This window comes from Capricornis sumatraensis, chromosome 14 (genome assembly GCF_032405125.1).
Source record: "Capricornis sumatraensis isolate serow.1 chromosome 14, serow.2, whole genome shotgun sequence".
In the NCBI taxonomy this organism is placed as follows: Eukaryota; Metazoa; Chordata; class Mammalia; order Artiodactyla; family Bovidae; genus Capricornis; species Capricornis sumatraensis.
In genome coordinates, this window is record NC_091082.1 from 74,612,619 (window position 1) to 74,630,604 (window position 17,986).

General features: G+C 39.0%; 2 protein-coding genes across 2 annotated transcripts in view; one reads left to right on the forward strand and one right to left on the reverse strand.

The window, feature by feature from the left end:
- Positions 1-853: 853 nt before the first annotated feature.
- On the forward strand, positions 854-17,524 carry PRG4 (proteoglycan 4). The gene is made up of 12 exons (XM_068985788.1): positions 854-961; positions 1,541-1,639; positions 4,073-4,195; positions 5,487-5,606; positions 10,204-11,042; positions 11,472-13,194; positions 13,773-13,850; positions 14,593-14,729; positions 15,013-15,169; positions 15,589-15,786; positions 16,232-16,357; positions 17,078-17,524. Exons 2-12 carry the CDS (start codon positions 1,567-1,569, stop codon positions 17,173-17,175), a joined length of 3,672 nt encoding a protein of 1,223 aa, XP_068841889.1. The 5' UTR covers positions 854-961; positions 1,541-1,566; the 3' UTR covers positions 17,176-17,524.
- Positions 17,238-17,986, reverse strand: part of TPR (translocated promoter region, nuclear basket protein) — a 62,814-nt gene continuing 62,065 nt past the window's right edge. The window contains exon 51 of the mRNA XM_068986292.1: positions 17,238-17,429. Within this exon, the coding sequence (XP_068842393.1) occupies positions 17,374-17,429 (56 nt within the window). The 3' untranslated portion in view covers positions 17,238-17,373. The remainder of the gene's footprint in view (positions 17,430-17,986) is intronic.

The following is a 17,986-nucleotide window of genomic DNA, read 5'->3' on the forward strand; positions in this document are numbered from 1 at the left end:
CATTTCAGTGGGGTCCGACTCTTTGTGACCCCATGGACTGCAGGCCGCCAGGCTCCTCTGTCCATGGGATTCTTCAGGCAAGAATACTGGTGTGCGTTGCCATTCTCTTCTCCAGGGGATCTTTCCAACCCAGGGATCGAACCCATATCTCTTGAGTCTCCTGCATTGGAAGGTGTATTCTTTTACCACTAGCGCCACCTGGGAAGCCCTTGAACAGGAACATTTCCTATCAAACCGGGTAAAACCTTGAGCTAGCTGACCCAACTCTGGGAAGCTGATGGTTCACATTTTCTCTGTGACAAGGAAGCTACATGAATAAGTAAAAAGACCTTTTCCAAATATTACTGGGCTTAAATAAAGGTGTTAAGGGAGACATCAATATAGTTTTTAAGCAGGTTTTTACATAGTAAAGGAAGATATAAAATCCACAGTGAAAATCATCCACCTAATAGGTAACTGATAGCATATTTTCTGTGCTCAGTGAAAATGAAAATACTCAAGAAAAGAATTAAACATTTGAATGTATAAGTTCAGAAAACTTATGCCACAAGCTGAAACTAGATAAAGTTTCAAAAACACTCTTTGCTGGGTTAACTGGAAAAAGGAAAAAAAAAGAAATGATACCAGCATTTGACTATTTTAAAGTTATTGCACTAGTCAAAGCCTGCCAAGCAATTTACCATCTCAGAACAATTTGTTCACTTCACTTCGAAATTAGAAGTGTGTTTGGGCCAATAAATCTAAATTTATTTGTAGTAGTCATTTTTATTAACGGAAGTGTTTTCCAGATGTTACTTAAGTCTGGTCGGGTGGGACCTGTTCCAAGAAATGAGGAAAGTTTGATTTCATAGGTTGTCACTGTTGATTTTGTCTAACCTTTGGACTAATTGGTTCATCCTAACATTTGCTCTGATATATAAGACTTATGGGACATGGGAGAAATTCATCTCTCCTTTTACGGGTAAGTGTCACAGTTAACTTGCTTCATGGAATTATATGTTTTCAGCTCAATAAGGATATACTTTATTAAAGGTGCTTGAAAAGATTTATAGGGATAGTAGTTGGAGAGTTTAGAAAAGAATCACATTTATGCAATACACCTGCTGGAAGCTTATGAGTTTATATTGAGAGTTAAGAGAATGTTGGAATGATAACTCTGTTAAATTAAATTTTACTTAAGCTGGTTACTTATTTTTTCCCTTCAATATAGGATTTAAATCTTGTACTTTAAGTACATGCTATAATTTGAATAGAGTTTTAAGATGTCTTTTTTTCTATTTGGGAGATTCTAAAGTATTAAAATGGTCAGTAACATGATTGAGATGGTGATTTGATGATATTTTTCTCTGTATAAGATTAAATCTAATGGTCAAGTATTTACAATGAATTAAGGCTGGTTACTTTTAAATGTCTTGCTTTAAGAATGGGAAAGTTTTTTATCATTAAATTGAATTTTGAAATTATTGAGATGCTCTAATACAAGCATAAATTAGTGGTGAGATCCAAGAGGAGTTTTCTAATACTTTTATTTTCTTTCCAGCGAGGGCTCAGTACCTGAAAACAGCCATGGAGTGGAAAATACTTCCCATTTACTTGCTGCTGCTTTCTGTTTTCTTGATTCAGCAAGCTTCTTCTCAAGGTACCTTAACTGTCAAAAATACTTTTATTTGACAGAGATTGCTAATTGCTCAGTTCTGACTTTTATGACAACAAAAGAAATAACTTTCTAAAAATGATACTTGTCTGACTCTAATGTATAGTAAAACCTTAAAAGTAAAGAATGTGTAGCATATTTATAAGCATTTTATATTATGAAATCTTTGTAGAGTTTTGCGCTTTTCAATAGAGTAGTTTTTGTACTTATTGTTTCTATGGTTCTCCCAAAGGTTTAAAAAACACAGACACACAATAAAACTATGTTGGAATGATATCTCATCAAACTAACCAAAATGAACAATATTTAAACAGCATATGATTCTTCCTACATGTTTACAAATTCAACTAATCTTTTATATCAAATAAATTATTGATAGCTTATGTTGGCATCATCTTGATATAAATATACTACAGTGAATATTTACGTTTCAAAGGGCATTTTAGTAATCTTGAAAGTGTGCCTTCTTCTTTCAAGGACTATTTATTCAGATAGGAATTTATACAGGTGTGAATGTCATTTTACAACACTGAACCATTCACAGCCCTCCAGAAACAGTCCTGTAAAAACAGTTCTTATTATTCATTTTTAGAAAATGTTAAGGTACGTGCAGTGTAATCACCTTAACAGAATTCTCTAGCATCATAAAATAGATTACTTAACAATAACACCAAGCTTTGGATTTTTGCTTCCCTTTTTTTCCTTTGATAAGCAAAATATGACAGAAGAAAAATCAAGGTACATAACTTTTATGACAAAATTACTTTTATAAGGTAGACACTTTCAGTAAAATGATTAAATCAACTGAGCATGTGAGATACCTGCCTGCATGGACATAGTTTCAGAATCACTTAGGTAAGGTGGAAAAATTCATGAGAGCAAATATAAATATTTAATCAGGAATGATGAGTACTCTGGTGTCTCCAAGTTCTTCTGCTCTCTCAGAATAATATTACAAGGTTCATAACACAGGTGCATTTCCTAAGTCACTTCCCCTTTATAATACTATTGGTGGGTCACAAAAAATTTTACTCCTTTAATTAAATGATTTTAAAACTAGTTGTTCAAATTAATAAAACTAGGACATTCATTAAATCTATGGAAATGAGTTTTTCCTATAAAAATAATTGACTTCCTATTTCAGAAATCTGCTGGTTGTAAAAGAATAACCTTTTGATGTTGCCTTGTCTGCTTTTCTTGCCTTCTCAATCTCTTCCCATTCTTTTTTCTGTATATATAATATATGTATTTATATACATACACTATATATGATAAGCATTTTTGTATGCACTGTACACATATGTATGTAAAAAGTTCTGAAAGTTGTCCTAATGTTCACTGTTTTACTTGCATAGTAAGACTTTAATTTTCCTGGATTCATTATTTCGAGATTTTTTCAGTGCTTCAACATCCCTCTGTGGATTCAGAACATTGCACCTGCCAGTCTCTATTCCATGGATGGATTCAGTTGTTACATTTCTGTGGTTATTTCTCAGGCAGGTTTTCACGGTGTTTCCAAATGATTTAAAAAATATATGTAAGGATAATTATGCTTTTATCTAAAATAATTCTGTTCATGACTTTTATATTTATGCTCAGATGCTTTTCAAGAATTACCTATTTTGTACTCTCTTTAGCAGTGGTTGAAGGCCTCTGACTTCTCCCCACATTTATAGACCCCAGTTATCCCCACCAGCGAAAGGAGCAGGAGTAGAGGAAAATTTACAGCAAGCATAGCCAGCTTGCTGTAAATGCATCATCAGGAATGAGAGGCGATGTGATCGGGTGGGGAAAGTTCGAGTTTTGGATTCAGATATATCAGGGTTCAAATTCTAGATGGGCTGTTTCCTTAGGATGACCATACAATTTAGTATACAAATCAGGATATTTCTAAGAGGGAAAGAGGTCGATATGAATGACTGATATGTGTTCACTGACTGTAATACATATGTGCTGAAACTATTAACTAACTGGGTGCCCTTAAACAAGTTCCTAAAATTTCTGAGTTTCAGCTTTCTTATTTCTAAAAAGGAGAGTACTGAAATTCTCCTGGCAGCGTTTCAGGAGCACTAGAGATAACGCGTGACTCAGTGACCAGCACAGAGATGCTCGGTAAATGGCAGCATTAGTAGAATTGTAGCTGCCCTCCCCCAGGAAGAGCACCCTCTTTGTGCAACGCCATTACTCAGCCTGGTTTTCAAAGGTGTATTTATGTTTTCAGTCTAGTAATGACTAAAAGGCATGGTCAAGGTCACCTAGGACGAAGCAAAGGTCACTGGGACCCATCACAAACCATCATTCCCAACCTTTTCCAATGGATAAAACTCTCCATCACCAAGAGGCTTAGTCCTTCTCCTTGGACCTCTTCTTTATATAAAGTCATTTGGCCATGTTTACGCTAGTATTGTATGATTTTAGATTTATCAAGCTGTGCGGGGAGATGTGGGGAAGGGTATTCTAGAGATGCCACCTGCAACTGTGATTATAACTGTCAACACTACATGGAGTGCTGCCCTGACTTCAAGAAAGAATGCACTGTGGGTAAGTCCTGAGAGCTGGTGTCTCTGTCAAGCTCATGTCCTGTGAGTCCCCTTGCACCACGTGCAATGCTGTTGTCAGACTGTTCCGCGTCTTTGTGCTGAAGTGCCTTTCTCCCTTCCCTTGCCTAAATGTGTGTGCTGTGCAGTGTGCTGCTGTGCCTGAAGATGACGTCAAAGCTGCGACCATAGCGGGAGGCTAAGGGGAACCTGGAAACCTGTCACTGGCACAAGGCTATTGACTAGTGCCAAGTATCATGTCTTGTTTTAAATAGAGACTTAATATTGTGACTCAGGAGTCATTAAGTAAACAGTAGTAATTCTTTGCTATTAACCAGAGAGGTAATTACTTAGTGATGGAGCCCTTCAATAGCTTCATCAAAGAAGTTCATGGAAATAAAATAATTTTGCTTACTGTTTAACTTTTTGATATTACTATGTTTCTAGGTTACCTGAAAAAAGGCACTTTACAGGGTTTAATAATGAATATTTAATGATGAATTTCAGTTAAAACCAAAGGGTGTAATTTAAATTATGATACTTCACTTAAAAGATATTTTTGACCATTTTGTTGTTAATGTGCAAAAACTTCATATTTATGAAAATTATTAAGGTGGCTCCAAGTTATGTCTGCTTTAGAATTTGCATGTGAAGTTGGTAAATATATTGTTGTACAACTTATTTGTTGTGTAAGGTAATTATTTCAAATATGTCTGTGTAAATCACTGTGGCTTTAACCAAGGCTTTTGGGGAAAACAAGCAGACTTCTCTTATATAGTCCAAACCAAAGGATTGGGCTGACATCTTTCAGCTCTATACCATGCCAGTTTGTCATAATAAAGGTCTGTGCATTCTGAATAATTTTTGAGCCTAACTAGTTACCTATTTAAGTCAACTCTTTAGGATATATCGTTATAAAATATGTATGAGCAATTTAAAAAATCCATTTGGAAAGTAATGGTGTGAGGAGAGGATGGGGGAATTCATACGAAGGATGCTTACCTCTTTAGACATTTCTCAGTTTTCCATTGTCCATGCATGAAATGACTCAGACAGCATTGGGATGTCTCTTGGAGCCATGAAGGGCAAGAAAAGTTTCCCTAAGTCTCCAGATTTCTTTCTTGACTTCAACTGTCTTCATTTGGGAAACCAACCATTTCCCAAATGCCAAAGAAGACTTAGCTATGCACTTTTAAAGCTCTAGTCAGCTATAAGGTGGAAAATGGTTAATCAATACATAGGCATGATGGACCGCACATCCAATAACCCATAATGTTTTGCTTTGCTCTGGGTAGAGCTTTCCTGTAAAGGCCGCTGCTTCGAATCCTTTGCAAGAGGGAGGGAGTGTGACTGCGACTCAGACTGTAAGAAGTATGGCAAGTGCTGTTCCGATTATGGCACTTTTTGTGAAGCAGGTAAGCATCCCATTACCGTCAGTGCTTCTCAGTACAGCCAGATCTGTGCACCTACCCTAGCGCCACAGATAATGTCTAACACATGGTCCATCTCAGGTCTTGGTTTTACTAACATGTAAGCTCTTTGTTTCACCGCGATGAATTAAAGAAAGAACACTTCTTCCTATCACTCCCTGGCTCAGCCAGGTTCCAGGAGCACAAGAGAGACAGAGATAGGGGCCGATTATCCATGCTTTTCTCTTCTAGGTGTGGTTCAACTGCAGGTTAAATCAACAGTATCCAGCTCATTTGATGATTTCCTGTCTAACCCCATTGTGCTGACCTCAAAAAGTCAACTGTCCTTTGAACTATCTGTGCTTTTGCTCTCAGTGTTCTTGAGTGTATATCTGAGGACAGAGTTTACTTCTCTGAACTAGTAAATTTAGGAGTCAGTTTAAAGCACTAAATTGATCAGCAGACCAAGAAGTTAAGTGTCTACTGTGTTCCTCTCTCCTCTCTTCAGTCTCAAGTCTCTATCTAAATGTCTGTATATGAAGGGGTCAATAAAAAAAGGTAGTTCCATTTTAAATCCTCTTCTCTGATTATAGGTCCTGAAGGAGTACTCTGAGAGCTTAATAAAACCCTCTAAATTTGCCAAAAGAAAAAATATTTATAAAAACGTATTTAAATAATTGATTCCTTTTTTTTAACCAAGTGTTTTCTCTTAAATCCTACTCTGTTAAAATATCTGTAGAGTAAAAGTGAAAATAAGTACTGCTTGCATAATCTTATCATTTTATTTAAACAAGGGTGCATCTTTTGCTTCTTTCAAACAGTGAAGAAATAGGGTGGAAAACTATTAATCAGCATAGTGGAGGAACATTTCTTAACTCTTCACTGTTTTCATTGGAAAGCATTCCAAAAATAACGGAGACAACACCCTTGTAACTAAAATCTCCAAGTGCAGAGTTCCTGCAGCTTTCAGATGGACCTGTGAGATGACCTTCTTATTCACTCATCACTCTGATAATTGTTTTGGCTGTGAGACAAAAAACTAAGAATTTATTTTGGGCAGAGGATGGATCGGGAGGGAAGATGATTAGAGAATGATCAATCATTGAGAGAACCATATTAATAAAGGCAATAGTTTACGCTACCAAGTGGTGGGTCAGATTACTTGATGTGTATGTAAAACTCAATGAAAAAAGATTGATGAAGGTAGTGCTTCATTCACAGAATTCACAGAGATGGTCAGGGTCCAAGTGAAAATAGAGGCATCCATTAGAGCTTCAGCATTTTCTTTAAAAAAAAAACAAAAACACCCAAACTATCTTGCAACTCACCATTTAGTCGTTTTAAGATTGCTAAAGATACTGCTTATAGGCATCTGTATGTCTAAAAGTCCTAACAGTTCAAGAATTGAAGCAGTCAAGCACCTCTGAATGTGGATGAGAAAACAGTCCAAGAGGTTAAATAGTTTGCTCAAGATCGTTAGAATGTGAAAAAAATTTTCTCAAGTTGTGGTACCTGACATTTTTGGGAGGGGAGAAGAAAGCGGGAACATTGTGGTCGTCAGTTCATGGAAATTACAAAAACAGTTTGGAGGAGAAGTTCGGTAAGAGTAGCAGGATTTATCACCACTCTCCCCCACCCATGGGGCCTCCTCTCTCCCTGTTCTCTGCTTTCTTATCTTTCAGAAGTCCCTCTTCTTTTCTCCTGGTTCCTAATGGTCAAAACATGTTCCATGTCTTCTCCTCTAGGCATAAGAAGGGGCAAAGAGTAGGGGCAATACAAGGTTAAAGATACATGCCAAACCATTAAGCTATTTTATCTTGGATAAGGGCAATGCATTTTGAGGAAAGCATAATATGAAAGTGTGAAATTCTTCCAGGGGTAAATATTCATGTAGAACTTTTGTAATTAAAAAAAAGAAAAAAGGTAAATTGGTATCATTCGATTTCAATGAATATGACAACAGGAAAATGTAATTTTTATATTTTTCTTCTTGAGAGCATATCTGTCAACCACATGCAGGGATTATTTTTGTATCACAGAAGGCTGGAATAAAGGATGCTGCGCACAGAGTTAAGCATTTTTTAGGCAGGCAAACACCTCTGGAAATTATCTAGGAGAAAACATGTCAGTTTGCAGGCAGGGTGATTCAAGAGGGCTTGCCCATTTGCCCAAGGTCAACAGCAGAGCTTTGCAGGTCTAGAATTGGAATTCAGGTCTTCTGACTCCTGAGCCTTTGCTCCAACTCATAATTTACAGTGATTTGAGAATCGGTTTTTTTTTTTTTTTATTTAATAGTAATGCATTCTCAGAATTCATTAATTTGGAGTAGTTAGTGCTGGGCTAAGAGCTTGCCTGCACTGGTTTTCACCAGCATCTACTCTTGAAGCCAGATGGCATCTGTGCCTTTCACAGTTAAGAATTGCTGATGAATGTGAACAAGATATTAACCGACCTGTCTTGCTTGGCCTCAGTGCATAACCCCACACCACCACCACCTCCAAAGACTGCACCTCCACCTCCAGGAGCATCTCAGACCATCAAATCAACAACCAAACGTTCACCCAAATCACCAAACAAGAAGAAGACTAAGAAAGTTATAGAATCAGAGGAAATAACAGAAGGTAGGAAGATGACAGATGTAACAAAAGGTTGTTTCTAAGATGAAACAACCTGTAGGTGGATTACTTCTATGAACTCTTCATAGAATAAGGTGATCTTCGGAGTCATTAAAGGCTCCTCACACTTTTTGTTTAAGTCAAAGTTCAAGCCAAAGTTATTTTTCTTATTTACCAAACTGTACAGGACTAGATTAAAATAATCAGAAGAAACAAGACTTATTGTTTTAAAAAGAGCCCATGATTTTCTTTGTATAACGATTTGATTCGGTGGGATATAAGAAAGCTGAGTGAAAGTTATATATTGAATAGTTACACTCTAGTATCTGTGACAAGATCAGGTGCCTTGCTTTTAACTGACATTTACAAGAGGAGTTGCTCATTTTACTGATAAAACAAAAGCAGAATATGGCATTTGTAGATCAATTAACAGCATTTTTTGTTGTATTTGGACTGGCAGTTCTTTTTTGCTTTAAATCACAGTTGGTGTGATCAACCTTTTTATTTGATTTATAGAACATTCTGTTTCTGAAAATCAAGAGTCTTCCTCCTCCTCTTCCTCTTCCTCTTCAACTATTCGGAAAATCAAGTCTTCCAAAAATTCAGCTGATAATAGAGAATTAAAGAAGAAACCCAAAGGTTTGAGCATTGATAAAGATCAATGACTATATCAATGCCATGTGAACAATAATTATCTAAAAGTAATGTGTGTGGGAGAATGATTTGAGGACATTTCAATATTGAGGGGGGGTGTAACTTCATAAATATTAAAAGATATTCATGAAAATTTCCTATAGGAAATTAGAGCCAAGCAGCTAAGACATCACTCTGTAAAGCCAAAGAAGACGAGAGCAGCAACTGGAGAACCATAGGATGGCATCAGAGATGATTGCTAATGGTTTTCTATTTCAGTTCCCCTCTACCTGATAGCATTTCTCTCTCTTCTATCTTGCGGTTTCATTTCTCCTTCCCTATAACGAACATTTATATTCTTCCTTAAGTAGTTTGAAACTTTAAACCATTAAATTCTCATATATTCCTGAAAGGCAATATTATTCTTATTCACATTTTATGGATCTTATTATTTTTCTAATTATGTCATATCTGATTTTTCTGTAGTAAAGGACATACTACAGAATTGGCGATTACCTCCGAAAGAGAAATTTCGTTTGTTCTGCTTTTTAAAAATATTTCCTAAATTTCTAAAAGATATTCTTATTCTCCAGGAAATGGCAGATTTTGGATACTGGAGTTTTGAAGAATTCTATTTCCTGGGTGGTTATTTCCCCCGAAGCCTTCTTTCTAGCTGAATAGCAAGATATTTAATCTCTGAGCATTAATAGAATTGTTTGAGAAACAGAACTCATCTAAGTGGTGTGCCTCTTGGGTTCTGTGGTTCACCCGTGGGGTGGCTGCTACGGGAAGTCCTGTTAAATAGGGTCCTTTTGCTGCCATGGTATCCTAATCTCCCTCTCTGTATCCCCTGAGACTGCTGAGTTTAGATGGACAGAGAAAAGAAGGAAGTTCAAAGCCATGTGCATGGAAGCAGGGCTAAGCTGGAAGCTTGGGGGTGACTGGAACAGATTTCTTGATGCAGTTATAGAGGTTTCTGAGGGAATTGGTTCAGTGGGTCTAAAGATGCTGGAACTAGGTTTCCAGTAAAGGAGCAATGAGCAATAAGGAATAAGAAGAGCTAAGAAAGTGAGGGCAAAGAACATTGATATGAGAGTTGACTTAGTGTTATCGATCATAATAACAATTTCCAAGTTGCCACTTGCTTCCATGTATTAATTGTATTGAATTTTATATTTTTCATCCCTTATCTCATTCATTCCCTAAAATAGTCCAGTAAAATAGTATTTACCATTTTACAGTAAATCAATAGACATGTTAGAGATTAGCAATTTGCCTAGATATACACAGCCAGTCAATGATAAGGATGGCATCTTTATGTCACAAAAATAAAAAAATATTTTTTTTTTCTCTAGTAAAAGATAAGAAGAAAAGAACTCCTAAAAATAAACCTACCCCAGAACCACCAGTTATAGATGAAGGTGGAAGTGGACTGGATAATGGTGATTTCAAGCTCACCCCAACTCCTAACATTCCCACCACTCAACGTAATAAAGTTACCACGACTCCCAAGATTACAACAGTAAAACCAACACTTCCTAAGCCCAGTCTTCCACCTAATTCTGACACAACTAAAGAGATACCTTCGACAGTCAGAGAGACAACAGTTGAAACTAAAGAGACTTCTACGACAAGCAAACAGACTTCCACTAGCGCAAAAGAGAAGACAACTTCAGCTAAAGAGACACGAACTGCAGAGAATACATCTACTAAAGGTCTTGCACCCACACCTGAAGCTCCTGCTACATCTACACCTAAAGCTAAAACTATAACCAGATCCCCTACACCCACCACCCCCAAGAAGCCTACTCCCACCACCAAGGAGCCTGCACCCACCACCCCCAAGGAGACTGCACCCACCACCCCCAAGGAGCCTGCTCCCACCACCACCACCAAGGAGCCTGCTCCCACCACCACCACCACCAAGGAGCCTGCTCCCACCACCACCACCAAGGAGCCTGCACCCACCACCCCCAAGGAGACTGCACCCACCACCCCCAAGGAGCCTGCTCCCACCACCACCACCAAGGAGCCTGCTCCCACCACCACCACCAAGGAGCCTGCTCCCACCACCACCACCACCAAGGAGCCTGCTCCCACCACCACCACCAAGGAGACTGCACCCACCACCCCCAAGGAGCCTGCTCCCACCACCACCAAGAAGCCTGCTCCCACCACCACCACCAAGGAGCCTGCTCCCACCACCACCACCAAGGAGCCTGCTCCCACCACCACCACCAAGGAGCCTGCTCCCACCACCACCACCAAGGAGCCTGCTCCCACCACCACCACCAAGGAGCCTGCTCCCACCACCACCACCAAGGAGCCTGCTCCCACCACCACCACCAAGGAGCCTGCTCCCACCACCACCACCAAGGAGCCTGCTCCCACCACCACCACCAAGGAGCCTGCTCCCACCACCACCCCCAAGGAGCCTGCTCCCACCACCACCACCAAGGAGCCTGCTCCCACCACCACCACCAAGGAGCCTGCTCCCACCACCACCACCAAGGAGCCTGCTCCCACCACCACCACCAAGGAGCCTGCTCCCACCACCACCACCACCAAGGAGCCTGCTCCCACCACCACCACCAAGGAGCCTGCTCCCACCACCACCACCAAGGAGCCTGCTCCCACCACCACCACCAAGGAGCCTGCTCCCACCACCACCACCAAGGAGCCTGCACCCACCACCCCCAAGGAGACTGCACCCACCACCCCCAAGGAGCCTGCTCTCACCACCACTCCCAAGGAGCCTGCTGCCACCACCACCACCAAGGAGCCTGCACCAACCACCCCCAAGGAGCCTGCTCCCAACACCGAGGAGCCTGCACCCACCACCAAGGAGCCTGCTCCCACTACCACCCCCAAGGAGCCTGCTCCCACCACCCCCAAGGAGCCTATACCAACTACCCCGAAGGAGCCTGCTCCCACCACCCCCAAGGAGCCTGCACCCACTACCACCCCCAAGGAGCCTGCACCAACTTCCCCCAAGGAGCCTGCTCCCACCACCCCCAAGGAGCCTGCACCAACTGCCCCCAAGAAGCCTGCACCAACTGCCCCCAAGGAGCCTGCTCCCACCACCACCCCCAAGGAGCCTGCTCCCACCACCCCCAAGAAGCCTGCTCCCACCATCCCCGAGGAGCCTGCACCCACCAGCCCCAAGGAGCCTGCACCCACTACCACCACCAAGGAGCCTGCTCCCACCACCTCCAAGGAGCCTGCACCCACCCCCAAGGAGCCTGCTCCCATCACCCCCAAGGAGCCTGCTCCCACCACCACTCCCAAGGAGCCTGCTCTCACCAGCCCCAAGGAGCCTGCTCCCATCACCCCCAAGGAGCCTGCTCCCACTACTGCCTCCAAGGAGCCTGCTCCTACCATCCCCAAGGAGCCTGCACCCACCAGCCCCAAGGAGCCAGCTCCTGCTAAACCCAAGGAGCCCACTCCAAATTCTCCTGAGACACCTGCTCCAAGTTCTCCTGATATACCTGCTCCAACCACCTCAAAGGCCTCTACTTCAACTACCACCATGCAGCCTGCCACTACTCCGAAGAGCCCTGCTGAATCAACTCCTCAGCCTCCTATAGAACCCACACCAAAGGCTCTCGAAAAGAGTCCCAAGGAACCTGCAGTACCCACAATCAAGGCTCCTAAAGTGAACAAACCTGAAATGAGTACAACAGTTAAAGACAAGTCCACAGAAAAAGACATACATTCTACACCTGAAATTACAACAGCTGTAGCTAAGACTGTAACAGAGGCAGCAACTAAAACAGAAAAGACTACTGAATCCAAAACACCAAGTACAACCACAGGTGTAACATCTACCACAACCAAACAGACCACGTCATCCAAAATTACTCCTAAAACAACTCTTGCACCTAAAGTAACGACTGCCACAAAGACGACGACCAAAAAGACTGCGAACAAACCTGAAAAAACCACAGCTGTACCGAAAGGCACAGCTACCAATTCTCAAGTGACAACTCCTAAACCGCAGAAACCAACCAAAGCACCCAAAAAGCCCACTTCGACCAAAAAGCCAACACCTAGAGTGAGAAAACCAAAGACTACGCCAACACCCCCGAAGATGACATCAGTAATGCCTGAACCGACTCCTACCTCTTTACCAAAAGCCATGCTCCAAACCACCACCAGCTCTACCCCAACCCCCAACTCAGAAATAATTGAGGTAAACCCCAAGAATGAGGATGGAGATGCTGCTGAAGGAGAAAAACCTCACGTGATTTTCAGGCCCCCTGTGCTAACTCCTATAGTTATTCCAGGCACTGAAATCATAGTGAGAGGACACGGTCAAGGCTTCGGCTTCAACCCCATGTTTTCAGGTAATATCAATCAGTTACTTTCATGTTTAAAATTGGCAATGTTAAATCTTTCTGAACCAGAATGCCCTGATTTGGTGTTATTCTACTGATACATATTTAGAACCCTGAACTTAACTTGTGAAGTTTTACATCTTCTCTACATGTAAGCTGAGAGGTAATCAAATAAGTTTATTTGGTATTTGGAAAATCAAATAATAACCTAGGGGTACAAGAATCTGCAATACTTTTTGCCAAACCAATTCCACAGGGCAATCAGAACTAAGAAACAGAATTTGACATTGACACTGAACATCTAATACCTATCAAGTTTACATGAAGATCAGGTACCCTGACCCATTTCAATTCATAATGTATGTTTATATACTTTTTTGAGTAATATCACCTTTAAGTAAAACTATGAATAGTATCACTCTTTTAACATGTAACACTTTTTCTGAAATGCATGTACCTCAAACATGTACTCTTCACGAGCTTAGGAAAGGGTGAACAGAGGAAAGAGAACCTAATGGGAACATTTGAAAAGAGCGGAACCCTCTTCTCATTTTTATGTTGGCTTAATTTGTGTTAATTTGTTTCAGATGAAACTAATTTATGCAATGGTAGGCCAGTAGATGGACTGACTACTTTGCGTAATGGGACATTAGTTGCATTTCGAGGTGAGTTTTGTACACATTTCTTTTTCTGCTCGTTTTGTTCTTGGAATTCATGAGAACGAATCATGGGAGTACAAATCTGAATTGAGCTTCCTGGAGGGAAACCTGACTGATAAACTTACCTCACATAAATTATAAGGACTTGAGGGTAAATACTCAAGTATTGGATTAAAAAAGTTAGACATAGTGAAAGTAATTTAGTTGCTCAGTTGTGTCTGACTCTTTGCAACCCCATGGACTGTAGCCCACCAGGCTCCTCTGTCCATGGGATTTTCCAGGCAAGAATACTGGAGTGGGTTGCCATTCCCTTCTCCAGGGGAACTTCCTGACCCAGGGATCAAACCTGGGTCTCTGACATTGCACAGATTGCTGACCATCTAAGCCACCTGGGAACAAAGTAACAAACACAACTAAGTTATTCAATTATAACTACTTAATTCTAAGAGATAAAGAAATTGAGAGATTAAGTGACTTTCTGTAAATCAAAGCTAGAAGGCCCTTTCTAGAAAACTGGGAAACTAAAAATTTTGTCAGGCTAAATTTCAGACTTGAGAAACATCCACTCTCAGAAATGTTCAAATACTGTCATCAGCATTTAGTACTCACAATTCTAACCATCATAGAATGCTTGTCAACACATTTCATCTGTTTATGATAACTATTTTTAAGACTTGATTTTGATTTCTTCTGGGGTAGGTTTCAGTCTTCATTCTGCTTGTAGGCTGATGATCACTTTCAATTTTAGGTCATTATTTCTGGATGTTGACTCCATTCAGTCCACCACCTCCACCTCGGAGAATTACTGAAGTTTGGGGCATTCCCTCCCCCATTGATACAGTTTTTACTAGATGCAACTGTGAGGGAAAAACGTTCTTCTTTAAGGTAAGAAAAATATCTTTGTGAGAGAAATCAGCAAACAGTTACTTTTTATTATGAAAACATAAATCAGTTTAACTTCCATTTCAGAAGGTCTCCATACTTAAACAAACTACCATTAAAATTTGATAAGTTAATTTGGTAACCTTGTCAAACTATTCAAATTATTAACTAAGGTAAAACTTTCTCTCAATACCTAAATCTAATAATGAGTTTCTAATCTTCCCCCCACTCACTTTATAACCTTTTAAAAAAGCTGTTCACATCATTTCCTCTTTTTAATGATCAGGGTTCTCAGTACTGGCGTTTCACCAACGACATAAAAGATGCAGGATATCCCAAACTAATCTCCAAAGGATTTGGAGGACTAAATGGGAAAATAGTGGCGGCTCTCTCAATAGCTCAATACAAGAACAGACCTGAATCTGTGTATTTTTTCAAGAGAGGTATGTGTTACATAATTAACAAAATTAAAAAAACTTTTAAGGAGAGATCTGACAGGAAAATTTCTTAAATATTTTCATTTCTTACTGGGATTACTGTCAACAAATAGCTTTAATGTCTAAAATCAAATATTTTCAATTAAAAAATAAATTAAGGGCAGTAAGAAGCGTTTTGCTTTCTTGACATTCAAATCACAATTTCATGAGTTTTTAGGATATTTACATAAAGAATGGTATTTATTTTCAAACAAAGCTAAACTATGCAGTGTGTTGGCCTTATGACTAATAACCATTATTAATGTCTGGACTATACTGTATAAAAAACATCCACTGTTTTCTCTACTTTGTAAAAAGCTCTTTCCACCTCTTTTGGGCATTAAAATTAATTTTCATGATATACGTGATTTTCTAATTCATCATAGGTGGCAGCGTTCAGCAGTACACTTACAAACAAGAACCCACCCAAAAGTGTACTGGAAGAAGGCCTGCTATAAACTATTCTGTGTATGGAGAAACAGCACAGGTTAGGAGACGTCGATCTGAACGTGCTATAGGACCTTCTCAAATACACACCATCAGGATTCACTACTCACCTGTCAGAGTCCCTTATCAAGACAAAGGTAATATTTTTTACTGTGTTAATTCTTATACATGAAGTAGATGTAATATAGCATTGATTATTAAATATAAATTCTGGCCAAATAACTCTAATACTTTAAACTTATTAATGTAAAACATCAATTTGCCTCAGTGAATGACCAAAGATCAATACTGTATTTTTCTTTGTGGATAAGAAAGACAATTTATTCAGGCTTATTAATTATAATAAATACCATTAACTAAGAACATTAAGCTCAAATCTATAACCCTCAAAATAGTCCTAAAAGGTAGATATTTGTATCCTATGAGAGACAGCAAAAGTTGAGGCACTGAAGTTAACTCACCCAAGGTAACAGAGCTACTCCCAAACTATGGTTAAAACCCACGTCTGTGTGACTCAACAACTGCTCTTTCCAATACAGTACACTGCCGTTCAATCTAACACATTGACAATGTCATCTACAGGCTTCCTCCACAACGAAGTTAAAGTGAGCACACTGTGGAGAGGACTTCCAAACGTGGTTACTTCAGCAATATCACTGCCCAACGTCAGAAAACCCGATGGCTATGATTACTATGCCTTTTCTAAAGGTAAGTTATTATCTCTGCAACATGAATAAAATCAAAGCAAAACCAAGTGTTCAATGGTGACCAAAGGTGAGAAGTTAAATTCTATCACTTACTCTAATTATTCTGAAGAGAAAGCTTAGATTATTGGTTTATTTTCAATTACACTGAATGGATTACAATTCATTTCTGCCCTATCCTTCATGAGATTAAAGCCTAGTATAATAAAACATCCACTAAACTGAGTTAAAACTGCTAATGAAAAATTATTTTACTTTTATTATCAGTGGCATTTAACAGAGGCCTTACTTACTATAAAGTTATATTGATTTATATAATTACACAGTCTGAAGATCAAAAGGAAGTTCCTGAGAAACGAATTTTATTAATTATATTACCTGGGGTATTTTTCTTTGAAAAAGTCATGAAAATATAAGCTATTCTGCCTATATAAATGACATCAGAATGTATTTTTTTAAAGAATAAAATTCAAGCAAATTATCATTTTTTAAACTAACTTGGTTTTCTCAAATTCCTACACTGAAAAAGCAGAATTAAATACAATTTTAATCAAAGATGGTGAAAGGTCAGTCTGCCTAGGCAGCTGGTTTTTTGTCAGAAAGTTGAAATTAATACATTTCTTATATTAAAATGATACTCTCTTTCAGCATAACACTAAATAGAAACTACTTTTAAGTGTTTTATTTTCTTTTTAATTGAAAAAGTGATCCTTCCTCTTTTTAGATCAATACTATAACATCGACGTGCCAAGTAGGAGAGCAAGAGCCATTACTACTCGTTCTGGGCAGACCTTATCCAATACTTGGTACAAGTGTCCTTAGACTGATGGGCGAAGGAAGAGCCAACTAATTAAAATGAAGAAACGAATGATCAATGTTGACACTGAAATACATTTTATTAATAAAGAATGTTGAGATAAGCACACCAACTTAAATACAAAAGTGTTTTTAAGCTTGACAGTCATTACACTGAAACAGATCTGGTAATCTTATTCACAGTTATTATAGTTTACAGAACATTTAATTAATATTTCCTCTATTTATTCCTCCTCTCCCTCCCATTGCATGGCTCACACCTGTAAGAGAAAAAAAGAAAAAAACGGAATGCATCCTTCAAAGTTAGCTCAAACTAGAGTATTTTAAGAAGTTAGCTTAAAACTAGAGTATTCACTTACCCTAATTCATTATAAAAATTTTCAAGATCAAGTGTCTAAGCATATAGACACAAAACCATGTTAGGTATTTTACATCTTCAGTGGAAATCATTACAATTAGATTAATGTTTTATAACATGAATGCAATCTCTAACAGTTAAACTAGAAAACAAAGATATTAAAATTTTACATTTTTCTTTTTTACTTTTCTTTTGTGACTAAACAGATCACAAATCCTTATTCTTCTGTATAAAAGGTTTAACAACAAAAGGCAGAGATGTAACAAGTGATTACACAGCACTATAACATTTTAGCTTTTCCAGATCTTACCCTGAATTCAAGGAAGAAATGAGTAAGAATAAAATATAAGCACATATTCATTATACACCTATGGTACACAAACCTGTCTACAAGCAGCTTATAGATTAGTAAACATAACAAGCTCAACGTATAATTATTTAATCAGCCCCTGGAGTATT